At 31.3% G+C, this 14,278-nt stretch overlaps 1 protein-coding gene across 1 annotated transcript in view; it reads right to left on the bottom strand.

Moving 5' to 3' along the window:
• The window catches only part of psq (pipsqueak), a 205,157-nt gene that overhangs the window by 9,383 nt on the left and 181,496 nt on the right, over nt 1-14,278 (bottom strand). Inside the window, exons 5-6 of the mRNA XM_065514071.1 lie at nt 2,012-2,860; nt 1,740-1,878 (exon numbers count right to left, since the gene is read on the bottom strand). Of these exons, the coding sequence (XP_065370143.1) occupies nt 1,740-1,878; nt 2,012-2,860 (988 nt within the window). The remainder of the gene's footprint in view (nt 1-1,739; nt 1,879-2,011; nt 2,861-14,278) is intronic.

Genomic DNA, 14,278 nt, shown 5'->3' with positions numbered 1-14,278 from the left:
AATTGCTAAGCGACATCGTGCAACTATTCCTACCCCGTTTGCTTCACTACACTGCTAGTCAACAAACAAAAAAGTTGCTGCGGAAAGTTGCCAATGCATATACGAATTTTTTTAAATTAATATATTTAATGATATAAAATTATAATAAGGTTATTAAAAAAAATGGAAAAATTACACTCTGATTTTTTTACACTTTTACACAACAAAACATACAACTTTTTTTTGATTTTTTTGTGTGTTTGTTTTTTAATCAGAGTGTACTTTTCCATTTTTTTTTGAAATGAATACCCTCAATGAATGATACAGATAATGTTAAAATATGAAAAATTATATTTGAGGGATTCAAACGGTGTGCTATTAGGTCGTATTGTCATAATGTCGTAAAATATTGTTTTAGTTTAAACAAATTCTTCTTGTGCTGCAAACAAAAAAAGTGTTATTTTATGACAAACCAATAAACATAGTTCAAAAAATCTTATTAGTTTATAAATTTTTTGTTTAAAACCCAACAAAAATTTGTTTAAACTAAAAAAATATTTTAGGACTTTATGATAATACGACCTAATAGGATACCGTTTGAATCCCCCAATTGTATGTATCTGTATTATACTACAATAGATCAAACGATTGTAAAATATTTTATATAAAAATATCCTTCCTTATTAAAAAATGATTAAAAATGAAGTTTGGAAAGTAACATCTATCTTATGACATCCTTAGAATCTCATTTCCACGTTTTTTCCAATAGTAGAAAACAAAACACAAAAATTAACATGAATTATGAGAAATCCTTCTTCAAAGGGCCCTAGATCATACTAATTATCCTCTTTCTGATAAACATGTTTATTTTTGAGTAATACATTAGAATATAAATCATTCAAGGATTAATATAAGACTAAGTTTATATAAAAATTAGCTAACTTGAAACAAAAACGTAAATACTTCAAATATATCCCTAAATTTCAATTACCTCGAGAACTTCCAAATGGTACCATTCCGAATTGTATACATATATGTTTTTTATCATGTAATGGTTCATATTTAAGAACAATCATTGGAAAATGGAAGATACCTTTTTTTGGGATATCATTTTTTCAAGGGCGATTTTTAAATATGTATGTTGTGTTTTAATGAGAAACGGATATCTAGAAAAATATTTAAAATCTACGATTCTTTAGATTTTATGTGAGATCAAGAATTATAAAATGTGACTAACAGTTCTAAAGTTTTTAACAGTTTCACTTTAGGTATTTTGCTCTCATCTATTAAAAAATGAACTTTGAGCCTTTATAGAAACCAAACTAAAGCGAATTTCGAACTTTAAATTCTGTATTCAGAAGAGTAATCGACTTTTTTCATTTCGTCCAATATGTAAATATATTTTAGTACATAATGTTATTTAAAACATATTATAGAAGTAACATTATTTTTTTATATAACATTTCGCAAATTAAACCGTTTTTGATCGCGTGATTTTCTCTCATAATTTTTAGACTTGGAATTTTTGAAGTATAATCTCGCGAATTAAGACTTTAATAAATAATATAATGCATGAGTAATGAATTGGCCAAACTTTGTTTGAAATGTTATTGTATTAATGGAAAATTGTTAAATAAACTTTAAATTTTCAGCCAATAGAAATCGTTTATTTAAAACTTTCGTATTATGTTTCACTGATTTAATAATAAAATAAGTACATAGAGTATAAAAACAAAGAAAATAAAGTACCAAAAACTCACTTGATAAATCTCTGGTATCCGTGCTGGGGTTACAGGATAAATCTACGTGTTCTGTAACCGTGACAGGTGTTGCTGAGGGTGCCGGTGGTTCGGGGGCAAAATCTAAAAAGCCCATTGGGACTCCTAGAATGCCACCATTCTACAACAAAAAAATAAAATTCAAATTTATAACAGATTTCTTAAGTGGCTCACTAACGGAACAAAAAAAAAAAGTGAAAGAAAAACGTTTAACAATTTCAACCGAAAGACTCCAACGAAGTGGAATCACTTACCATTCCCATGCCTAAACTAGTCATATTTTTATCTTTTCCGTCTCTTGCTACTACAATTTGTGTTACGATCGCTGTTCCCGATGCTGTGACCGCAGTTACACCACCAGCATTATTTGATGCTGATGCCGATGAAGTGGACGCCGGTGAAGCTGAGGACGCTTCAGTTTTGCAAATCTTTTGCAGGGACGGCTTATCCGAATCCGAATCGTCCGCTGTTACGATGGTGGTGTGTTGTTGTTGCTGCTGTTGGCCACCCGCTACACTGGTGGTTACCGTTTGAACTCCTGATACGGGTATGTAATTACCGGCCGACGTCTGTTGTAGACTGACAATAGCAGCTTGATTTTGATTTTGTATTAATATTGCCTGTGGATGTTGCTGTTGATTCTGTTGCTGTTGGTGCTGATGCTGCTGTTGTTGCAGCTGTAAGTCAGGGGATTTTGAACGTTTGCGGACTCTGGATTTTCGTTGTTGTTGCTGCTGTTGCTGGGGTGTTGTGGCAGGTGTTGATGTTACCAATTGTCCTGTAGCTGCTAACTGTTGAGCACTTCCCGGACTTAATACGGCGGTAGTTGTTAATTGTTGTTGTTGCTGCTGCTGCTGTTGGTGTTGATGCTGCTGCTGTTGTTGTTGCTGCTGCTGTTGTTGTGGCTGATGTTGTTGGTGGGGTATAGGAGGAGACTGCTGACCCGGCACTACTGTGGCATTGACAATATTACCAACGACCGCTTGCTGTATATTCTCTGATACTGTTATTGTTGCTGTGGCCGTATCATTCAGATCATCGGCATTTTCTGCTGTCTCACAAAGACCTTTGATTTTTAACTGTTCAGCGGTGCGTAAAAGACCCTAAAAGTAGACAAAAAGAATTTTACAAAATTAATTGGTTTTTAATTAAAATGAAAAACTTTAAAAGTTTCTTTAATACATATTTAAATATTATTCTATATTATTTTTAAAACTTCTTAAATTTAAACTGACTTATTGAACGGTGGACGTGTATGTATATTTTGCAGATAATGAAAATGAGAAGTTTGTTTTTCAGCGTGATTTTGGTTTTTATTTCTTTATTTTCCAGTTTTTTTTTTTATTTTTTTTTTATTCCTCGAAAGGGATGAATAAAGGTGTGGATGAATATTACAATATCAAATGATGATGATAACTATTGGTAAATACATGAAGGACTACATTTGATTGTACATCCACAACAATCAGTTAAAGTTGGAAAGATGAAAAAGAAAAGGAAACGAAACGAAATTGTTTAATAAGTGTGAGTCGTGGGTTTTTCACGGGGTTGGTGCGTGCTGTGGTGTGGTCATCAGCATCAACCTTCTACTCGTCTTATCTCTGGCATATACTCGCCGTTGTCCTCATTGTCATAATAAGAAGCAAACGGATTCTTCATTATGTAGAACATAAAGAAAAAAACACTTTTAAGATTTCCACTTTTTCTTTATTTTTTTTTAAGCTGTCAGAAAGAGTTTGTTTTTTTTATTTTAATTTATATTATTTTTTTTTATATGTTGTTTTCTTTATGTACTACATACTTTGAAAGGATTGTAATTTTTTCTTATACTCTCTTTTGCCTTTTAGTATATAAGAAATTAATGAGAATTCTCAGAAAAAGTTGATGTTTTCTTAATTTTTTTTAAGAACAAGTATATAAACCATTTACATAAAAAATGGTCCTCTTTTGAGGCAAAAAAATCCTTAAAAATATATAAATTTAAACTCATTAGAAAAAAAATTTACATACAAAGTGTTTATTATGGGGGATGAGGGTAAAAAGGGAGAAAATACATTTCTTTCATTATTTTATATTTTTTTTTTGTTCTCTAATTAAAAATAAGTAAATGATGTGAAACTACGAACAGGGGTTTCAACTTTTTGTATACTTAACAATTTTTCTTATCAATTTTTTTGTTTGCCTTGCAGAGTCCATAAATTTACTACTACACCATTTCGTACAATGTTGGTTAATTTTAAAGGTATCAATTACTTTGGTTTTCAATATAGCAGGATTTAGTAAAGCCCGCATTTTGAATTTGAATCCAATTAAAATTAAAAACCAATAGAGTTCAAACGAATATTTGAAATAAAATTCTGGATTCATGCCCAAACTTTGAACTTAAACGTCCTCTAAATTCAAGAGCCTTAAATTATTTCCGAAATTTATTGCATCAATGCATAGTTTCTACAATTTAATTTATATGTACCAAGTTTTAACAAATTTGGAGCAGGAATCGAACATTTTTGTTTCCTCCCTATCAATAGAGTTCAATCGAATATTTCATATCTAACATTGGGTTTAGGCTCAAACTGTGAGCTGAAACATTTTCGAGAGCATTAAATTCCCATGATATATGTTTCCTTTTCCAATCTTTCGTCCATCAACTTTGATCACATGAAAAAATTTTCAAGGTTGTGAAATTTTTAGATGGAATTTTGTAAACAATAACAGCTGTTACGAACAAAATCAACTATTGTGAATGAAAAGTTCATGAGAATATCACGATAGCAATTTTCCCTTCGAGGGAAATGGATATTTCATGCAAACATAAATTTCACATGTTATTGCTGCTAGAGGTGATTATTTCGGATATTGGTAGTATTGTATTGGGTGTATGACTTAAAAATGCGGGATTTACAATAGATGGCGTATCTTTTGAACGTGATTTTTGTTTTTAATAACTTATATGTCATTTTGAAGGATACATGTCTGTCATTTATTCTTACTCTGTTATTGTAAACAACAAAGATTTTTATTCTTCAAAATTTTGTATCAACAAAGCGTCATATGCGGGAAATTTTGTCTGTACTTCCTTTATTTGAAACAAAAAGTGCTACTGAAGCACACCGATTGCTCACCAAAGCTTATGGTGAATGTGTTCCATCGGTTTTAACGTGCGAGAGATGGCTTGTGCGGTTCACAATTGGTGATTTTGACATGGAAGACAAAGATCGCCCAGGCCAGCCAAAAAAGAATTAAAGGCATTAAAGGTCAAACTCTACAAGAGCTTGCAAAATCTTTGGTAGCTACTCAAGCAGCAATTTCAAAACGTTTGCGAGCAGAAGGATTCATCAAAAAGCTGGGAAATTGGGTAACATACAAATTGAAGCCGAGAGACCATCAAAGACAATTTTGCATGTCCGAAATGATGTCTGATCGCTGTAAAAGAAAATAATTTTTGCACCGAATCATTAGTTGCGATGAAAAATGGATCCATTACGATAAGCCGAAACCAGCCGAATCGACATCAAAGCTAGATATCTATGGCGCTTTGGTATTGTTCTGTATTTGGTGGGACCAAAAGTGCTGAAATCTGACCAGACCATCACAGGGAACCTGTACCGAATACAAATTATTAATTTGAAGCAAGCATTGGCTATGCAATACCTGTTAAAAACTATTTCGAATGAAGTGGTTGAGACTTTTTGCCTTCCGCTAATAGTCCAGACCTTGCCCCGTCCGACTACTATTTGTTCCGATCGATGCAGGACGCTCTCTCTGGCATACGCTTCACTTTGGAACAGAGTAGCCGAAATTGGCTTTATTTGCTCTTGGCCTCAAAAGAAGAGCAGTTCTTTTGGCTCGGAATCCATATGTTGCCAGAAAGATGGGAAAAGGTCATAGCTAATAATGGCCAATATTTTGAATAGATTTATATTGTGCAAATATTTCAAAATAAAAGCTAAAAAATCCCGCATTTTTTAGTATTAAGGCCAAGTATTGATTAATAGTTTCTGTGAATACATATTAGTTTCGGTTCAAAATTTAATTTCTACAACAAACTTTGATTTATTCTTAAGAAAATACACAGTAATTTGCACAAAATTGTAATTAAATTTTATTTTCCCCATCAATATGTAATTATATATAAAAAAGAGTTCGAAAAATGTTCCGGAAAAAAAACGAACAAGTTGAAAAATAATATTTTAAAAGGGTTGGTTGATCGTTTGCTTGTTTGGTTGATTATTTGCCCAATGACTAAGAAAATAAAAAGGAAATAATTTGTACAAAAAAAGGATTTAATTTCCCCAAAAAAGGAAAACTTACAAATTTTAAAAAAAGCTACATTAAAGTAAAACAGTAAAGGAAAGGAAGTGTACTAAAGAACAGAACTGGCTTTAAAGGAGTGAGCTAAATAAATTAAAGTCAAAAGGAGATGCCGGAGAAATGGTTAATGGTGAAGATTTTTCTAAATTTAAGATTTTTACTACAAACCGTCTACAATTACTGAAGAGAAATATGAAGACCAATTGCTATAAAAATATATATGTATTTTGTATATAAATAAATGTTGGCAACTGCAACTTATAAATGATGTTAACTAACTGAACATTAGTCTGAAATCAAAACAAACAAATGATAGAAACTACAACTCAAACTATATTATGACGGCAAAAATTCTACTAAAGAAAGTTGTAACTTTTTTTTCTCTGAAATATAGGTACATATTTTATGAAAAATAAAACTTTTTTTATTATAATAATAATATTATTACAACATTGCAAAACTGAAATAAAAAAAAATCAGCACGGAAAGAATCGTGTTTAATCTCTACTATATAAAAATATAAAAATGTGCAACTTTACTAATGATACAAATAAAAAAAAAATATAGAAAAAATCTTGTTATGTGGAAAACTGTTGGATTGGGTTTGGCGTTGGTGGGCCAAATATGAATATAAATAAATAAATATCGTGGTATTGGCAGCTACTGCCATCATCAACACAGACAGATAGATAGAATTACATGAGTTTGAAATCAATGAAGTAAAACAAGGGTTTCTATATTTTTTTGTTCCACTGCAATTCGTTCTCAATTCACAAAACAAATTTACAGGAAAAAAAAAATACTGTTATTACAAGAAACAATATATTCTATGTATAATAATATTTTTCTATATGTATGTATGAATATATAAAATGAAAAACAATTGAAAAATATAATATACATAGATCTGAAACTAAATCGGTTAAAACAATTGAATTATTTTATGTAACCTTAGATTTTTCGAAAGATGATGAATGATGCTTATGATGCTACTATGGAAACACTCTATGGAAAACACAGTTTGTAAAACTTGTTTGTATTTTCCGACAAATGGTAAGCAAAAGTAAGTAAAATTTAAAATTTAAAGAAATGATTAGATACTAAACTATTCCACAAATGTCCAAAATCTTTCTTTTAAAATTATCACGAATGTCAAACATTTTATTCGGAATGGTTTCAATTCCTTAGTATTTATTCCGATCGATTTTGTTTCAGCTTCTTCAGATTCCGTTTGATTTTGTTAATTTCCAAGAGATTTAATAATTTGGATTTTCCAAGTTTAATTTTACAAAGTTTGGGGGCCGAATTACCGCATTCGATATTGAGTAAAACTGATCGTAATTTTCTTATTTGAGATTATGACATTCGATATCGATCATTCGATATCGAATAAAACTGATCGTAATTTTCTTATTTGAGATTATGGAATTCGATATCGAGCAAGAAATTTAGTACATTTTATTTTCGATATAGAAATTATTTTTCGATACGATAGCTAATTCGATCACGAATGCGATAATTCGACCCCAGTACATATTAGTATTCAATCACGAATGCGATAATTTGTCCTCTGTATATTAAAACAAAATTCAAGTTTTTCGTAAAGAAATTTATTGGGTGAATGACTTAAAAATGCGGGATTTTTTTAAATTTTTATATGGACAATTTTAGGCCAAAAATTCTCAAATCGCGTATCCGATATCAAAATATAGTAAAGGGTCCCGATAACCCCGACCCTGGTATGGATATTATATCCAAAAATCTAAAAATTAGCATTTTTGGAATTTTTAAACTTTTTTGGGAATTGCGGGATTGGTGATAATAAATTTCAAAATTCGTTTTTATTTTTCTATTTTCAATAGAAAAATCTACATAACTGTGAAATTTCATTAAAAACTATTTATAAATAAAAATTTAATTTCAATTCGAAAAATGTTTATCTATGCAAAAATCCAATAAAAAACATTTTTTGTCATATTTTTAAATTTAGTTATAAATTTTTTTGAAAAAAAGACAAATAGCTTGAACGAAATTATATTATATTGCATCATAACATTTTTAATTCTATGTATAAATTTCAAAATAATCAAAAAAAAAACCTTCTCCTGTATAATTTGTGTTTTGTCGCTTATGACAATTTGGCGCTAAGGGCTCGATATAATATTACAGTTTCATGTCTTGGATATTTGATTTTGGTGTCGATTCGGCAGGTTGGCCGGGCTAAATTTTCATCGCTAGTAATGATTCGGTGCAAAAATTATTTTCTTTTATAGCATTCAAGCAGCATTCGTCATTCAAGGTCTCTCGTCTTCAAATTGTATGTTATCAAATTTCCCTGATCATTAATGACCCCTGCTGCACGTAAACGTTGTGAAATTGCTGATTGAGTAGCTTCCAATGATTTTGCAAGCTCTTGTTGAGTTTTAAAACAATCTTCCTGAAGTATGCCTCCATTTCTTAGTCTTCAAACATTTGCAATGATCGGTCTTAGTCTTCCGTGTCCACTTCCGAACAGCACATACCATCTCTCGTACGTTGAAACCTTTGGAACACATTCACCATTCAGTGTGCTTCAGCGTCACTTTTTTTCAAATTAAAAAGTAAAGCAACACTTCCCGAATATGACGCTTTGTTGGCACAAAATTTAAATTTTCGAAGCAAAATAAACTTTGTTCTTTACACTATAATGTTCAATAACTAAATGATAATAAATTACAGATATGTACCCTTCAAAATGACATATAAGTTATTAAAAACAAAAACCAGGTTCAAAAGATACGCCATTTATTGTAAGTCCCGCTTATTAAAGTCATACACTTAATAAAATTTAAATAATTTATTTTCGTTAATGATATTCGGAAGTAGGAATATGAGCAATTATGGATCAATCGTTATGAAATTAGGTCGTGTGATTTATTTCTTCTAGAACTTATTTTTATTAAATTTTATTTGGATACCAAAATGTTTAAGAGATTTATGCTCGTTAGTGATTCTCGGAAGTAGGCCGATCATCATAAAATTCAGTGACAAGACTTCCATATTTATAAAACTTATTTGGAACGAAATTTGTATAGATGCCTACATATATAAATTAAACAGAATAACAGATTCACCCCTATCGCGAATCAATATTTCACATGAAATATTTTCCCTTTTCCTTTTTTCGTTCATCAACTTTGTTCACGTGAAAAAATTCCCCATGTTGTGGAATTTTTAGATTTAATTTTGTAAACAATAAACAGCTGTTGTGAACAAAATCAACTATTGTGAATGAAAAGTTCATGGGGAATTCCACGATAGCAATTTTCCCTTCGAGGGAAATGGATATTTCATGGGAACAAAATTTCACATGTTATTGCCGATAGGGGTGATTAAGTTCTATTTCGGGAGGAAATTTGTCTGGAGGCTAGGTGAATCAAAAAAGTGATTCTTATTCAATCTGTATACCAATATTTTTGCCCGTTGCAAACATCAGCACAAACACATAATACCCTCCCCACTATGATGGTGTAGGTTATAAATACGACCATTTGCCAAGAGGGTGCTGGGTGGATTAAATAATACAGCATTTTATTTTTTTTGGTTAAAACAACTAAAATTATTTGAAATTACTCTTTTTTTCGGGGTTATAAACAGCTAAAAACATCAAAAAGAAGAAAAAAATCAGTATATAAGGTTGGTTGGTATATTTAAATGACAATAAAGGGTGTTAAAATTATATAGAGATTATTTTCCAACAACTACCCCCTCCTACCCAAATGAGCAGAAGAAAAAAATACATACCAAGAAAGACAGCGAAAAAAAAAATAGCCAACAATTACCAACAACAAAACAAGAAAAAATTTACGTTAAAATGAGAAGAAAAAAAATTATGTAAATGAGTTAAATTTTTTTCCCAACAATTTCCGTATTTCCTCTGCCGTCTTACTTAAAATAAAAAAAATTTTTAAAAAAAAAAGGAAAATACTAGGAGAAGTGGTTGGTTGTCTGGTGAGCACAATACATATTTCGTTTCGTTTTTTTTACATATTTTTTTAAATTAATTACACACTATGACCAAGTTGAAAAAATTACGGAGAAAATATACAAAAAAAAAATCTATATAAAATTTAAAAAATGTACAATACCTTATAAAAATGCACGACGACAATGGAAATGAAGACAACTTTAAACAAACAGGGTCTTAACACCCGAAAAACTCCCACATTGGCTAGGAATGGCCGGGGTCCGGCCAGCCAAACACTCATTTACTTAGCACAACCGTTTATCAAACTCCCCCCAACCCTGATTAATAAACTTATACACACAAACACACACACACCCACGTAAATAAAAACCGTTACGTTTGAATGTATGTATGTGTGTGTGTGTCTCAGTATGAGTGTGAAGGCAAGTGTAAGTGTTAAAGATGAACAGACCAGAATGAAGGAAAAAAATGGGAACGTTGGGTGGTTTAAATGGTCGCTTGATTTTTTTTATCCAACTGCCCTGCCAATATTATAAATTGTTGTTGTTGTTGGGGTAGAGCAGTGGGTGGGTGAATGGGTAGGATTTTGAGGCTGGGGAGGGTGTGTGTACAGCAAATGAAACGGACGGAGTAGGGGTAAGTTGTGTGTATAGATTTGTTGGAGCAAACGGAAATGTAAGCTTGATTGCAACATTATATCATTAATTTTAGAAAAAAAAAATATATATTTATAAATACAATATACACACAACATACATACATATACTGCAGAAGAAAAAAAATAATCATTTTTATTTTTTCTTTTTGTTTTTGTTAAAAAAAAATAAATAAAATTGAAGTACATAAGCAGACAAAAGGAAGTACATCTATATATTGTAGAAAAAAATGTTGCCAAAGTATATAGAAAACCAATCTACCAATAATTACAAGAAAAAAATCATTAATTAAATTTTTTCTCTGATTCGAGCTTCATATGTATGCGAAGAAAAAATAATCTGCGAAAACAAGAATGAAAAAAAAGAGTTAAAATTAAAACGAAATTCTAACCATTACCATTCATTACTACTGTGACCATTCGTTCGTTATATTTAGCACATACATTCTTTGTCCAAAAACCAAAAAAGCAAAAAAAAAAATTGGTTACAAAGTTTATTTAATGAGAATAAATGTAAATTCAGCATTAATTTGTATACCTTTTTTTTCAGCTGAAAATAATAATTATAGAAATATTTTTTAGAGGACCACACCCATTCTAAAAAGTAGCATTTCGCGATTAGTGTATATGCTAAATTAATTTTACATATATTTTAATTGATTAAGTTTATTTCGAATTATAATCTTCAATTGCGAAAATAATGGTATGTTATTCAAATTCCACGGAATTTTCAGTTTTGATTTCAAATAAACACAAAATGTTTCAACTTCAGTCATAAACCGAACCTTTTCAAACATGTACTGGACTGGATCAATGGATAAAAGGCTCCACTTATAAGTTTTTTTTTCATATTTCTCACAAAGTCAAAATCAAATCGGGTAGAAAATCTATATAAATATATAAATGTCTTTGTAAGTTTGTTTGTTTGAGCATCACGCCTAAACGGCTGAACCGATTTTATTGAAATTTGGAACGTAGATAGATCCTTACTGGGAAGCGTCAATAGGCTATATATTTTATATTTTACTACGACAGGGGTAGCGAAGCGCACCGGGTCAAGCTAGTAGGTTTTAAATTAAATTCGAACTAGATTGAAATTCAACAAACGGTAAAAAACATTTCGTTGAATTTAACAATTATAATTAATTTAAACAAATTTTAATTAATTACAATTAATTTAAACAAATTATATGTCAAAATGTAAAAATCTTATGCGAACAAAGCTTCATATGCGAGAAGTTTGGCTTTACTTCTTTAATTTGAAAATAAAGTGCAGCTGAAGCAGATCGATTGCTCGCCGAAGCTTCTGATGAATGTGTTCCATCAGTTTCAACGAACGAGAGATGGTTTGTTTGGTTAGGAAGTGGTGATGTTGACACAGAAGTGGTGATTTTGACAACCCAAAAGGGTACAAGACCAAGAATTGAAGGCACTACTACTCCATGAAGATTGTTGTCAAACTTAACAAGAGCTTGCAAAATCATTAGGAGCTACGTAAGCAGCAGGATTTATCAAAATGCTGGGAAATTGGGTACCATACGAATCGAAGCTGAGAGACCTTTAAAGACGATTTTGTATGTCTGAAATGCTGTTTGAACGCTATAAAAGACAATCATTTTTACACCGAATCATTACATGTGATGAAAAATTAATTCATTGCGATAACCCGAAGCGTAATAGATCGTATGTGAAGCCCCGACAACCAGCCGAGTGGACACCAAAGCACAAATATCCAGGTCGCTAAGATAATGCTCTGCATTTGTTAGGACTAAATGCTGAAGGCCAAACCATCACAGGGAACCTGTGACGAACGCAACTGATTCGTTAGAACTGAGCATTAACCGATAAACGCCCAGAATATGCGGCCTGAAACCGTAATATTCCATCATGATAAAGAATGAAGTGGTTGGGAAGTTTTGCCTAATCCGTTTTATATTCGAGACCTTGCCCGTCCGATTACTAATTCGGGATACGCTTCACTTTGGAACAGAGTATCCGATATTGGTTTGATACGTTCTTGGCCTCAAAAGATGAGCAGTTCTTTTGGCTCGGAATCCATATGTTGCCAGAAAGATGGGAATTGTCATAGCTACTATTTTGAGAGCTACTCAAACAGCAATTTCAAAACGTTTGCGAGCAACAGGATTCATTAAAAAGCTGGGAAAAAAAATCCATTACGATAACCCGAAGTCTTAGAGATCGTACGTGAAGCCCGACAAACCTTCTGAATCGACACCAAAACCAAATATCCATGACGCTATGGTATTGCTCTGTAATTGGTGGGAGCAAAAAGGTCCTATCTATTATGAACTGCTGAAATCTGACCAGACCATCACAGGGAACCTGTAGCGAACGCAACTGATTCGTTGGAAGCGATCATTGAAGTGTTTAGAATGAAGTGGTTGGGATGATTTGCTTCACCCGCTTTATAGACCAGACCGTACCCCTTCTGACTACTATTTGTTTGATCGTTGCAGAAAGCTCTCTTTGTGGAACAGAGTATCCAATATTGGCTTGATTCGTTCTTGTCCTCAAAAGATGTACAGTTCTATTGGTTCGGAATCCATATATTGCCAGAAAGCTGGGAAACGGTCATAGCTAACAATGACTAATATTTTGAATAAATTTATATTGTACAAATGTTTCAATATAAAACCAAATATTTTTAAAAAATCCCGCATTTGTAAGTCATTTATTTTCCGAGTATATTATTAATCAAATGATTTCTCCTCCCTGGAAATAATTCTACTCCCGGGAACTCTCTAGAAATATAAAATTAGGCCAAAAACCAATTAAATTTTTAAAATAGAGGTCAGACAAAGCTAAAAGCTGTCGAATTTAGCACGATACCAATTCACATGAGATCCAAGATAGTCCAATGTATCCCGAAGAAGTCAATGTTTTGTGTGTATTTTGGCCTGAAGCAGTCATCGGTCCATAATTCTTTGAGAACGACGTTGGCCAGGCCATCACCGTCAACGGCGAGAGCTATAGGTCGATGATTACAAACTTATTTTGGCCTGAATTGGATGATATGATATAAATGTAGTATGTGTGGTCTAATATTGAAAATACATAAAACTATAATGAATATGTTTTTTTATGATAGATAAATTAAGTCAAATTATATTTGACAGCCACCAAATATTGACCACATAGTATTTAGTTTTTTTATTAATGCAAACATTAATTTAGCAATTTAAATATTCTGTGTTAGACGAAAGTTAAGATATTTTTTTAAAACAAAAACTTTCTAATTTTTTTGTGATTGCATAGGAAACTTTTGCAATAATTAATAGAGAAAAATAATCACAACTTACGTACTTTAACGATGTCGACAAAAGATAATGGCAACACTTTTTTATAAACAAAAAAAAACTAATCACAAAAACAGCGAAAAAAAATAATAAATTTTATTTAAACAATAGTTTAACGAACTATATATTAGTTAAACAAAATATTATAATTTTAAAGTTGTTGTTAATGATTAGTTTTGTTGTTGGTTATTCATTAGTGTTGGGTTTTGTTTTATCAAGTGATAGATTTATTTTCATTTCATCATCAAAAATTTACCTGCAAATAAATTGA

The sequence above is a fragment of the Calliphora vicina genome, chromosome 5 (assembly GCF_958450345.1).
Source record: "Calliphora vicina chromosome 5, idCalVici1.1, whole genome shotgun sequence".
Taxonomy (NCBI): domain Eukaryota; kingdom Metazoa; phylum Arthropoda; class Insecta; order Diptera; family Calliphoridae; genus Calliphora; species Calliphora vicina.
The sequence above is the reverse complement of the archived record's forward strand: the minus strand, read 5'-3'. Positions and strand labels throughout refer to the sequence as shown.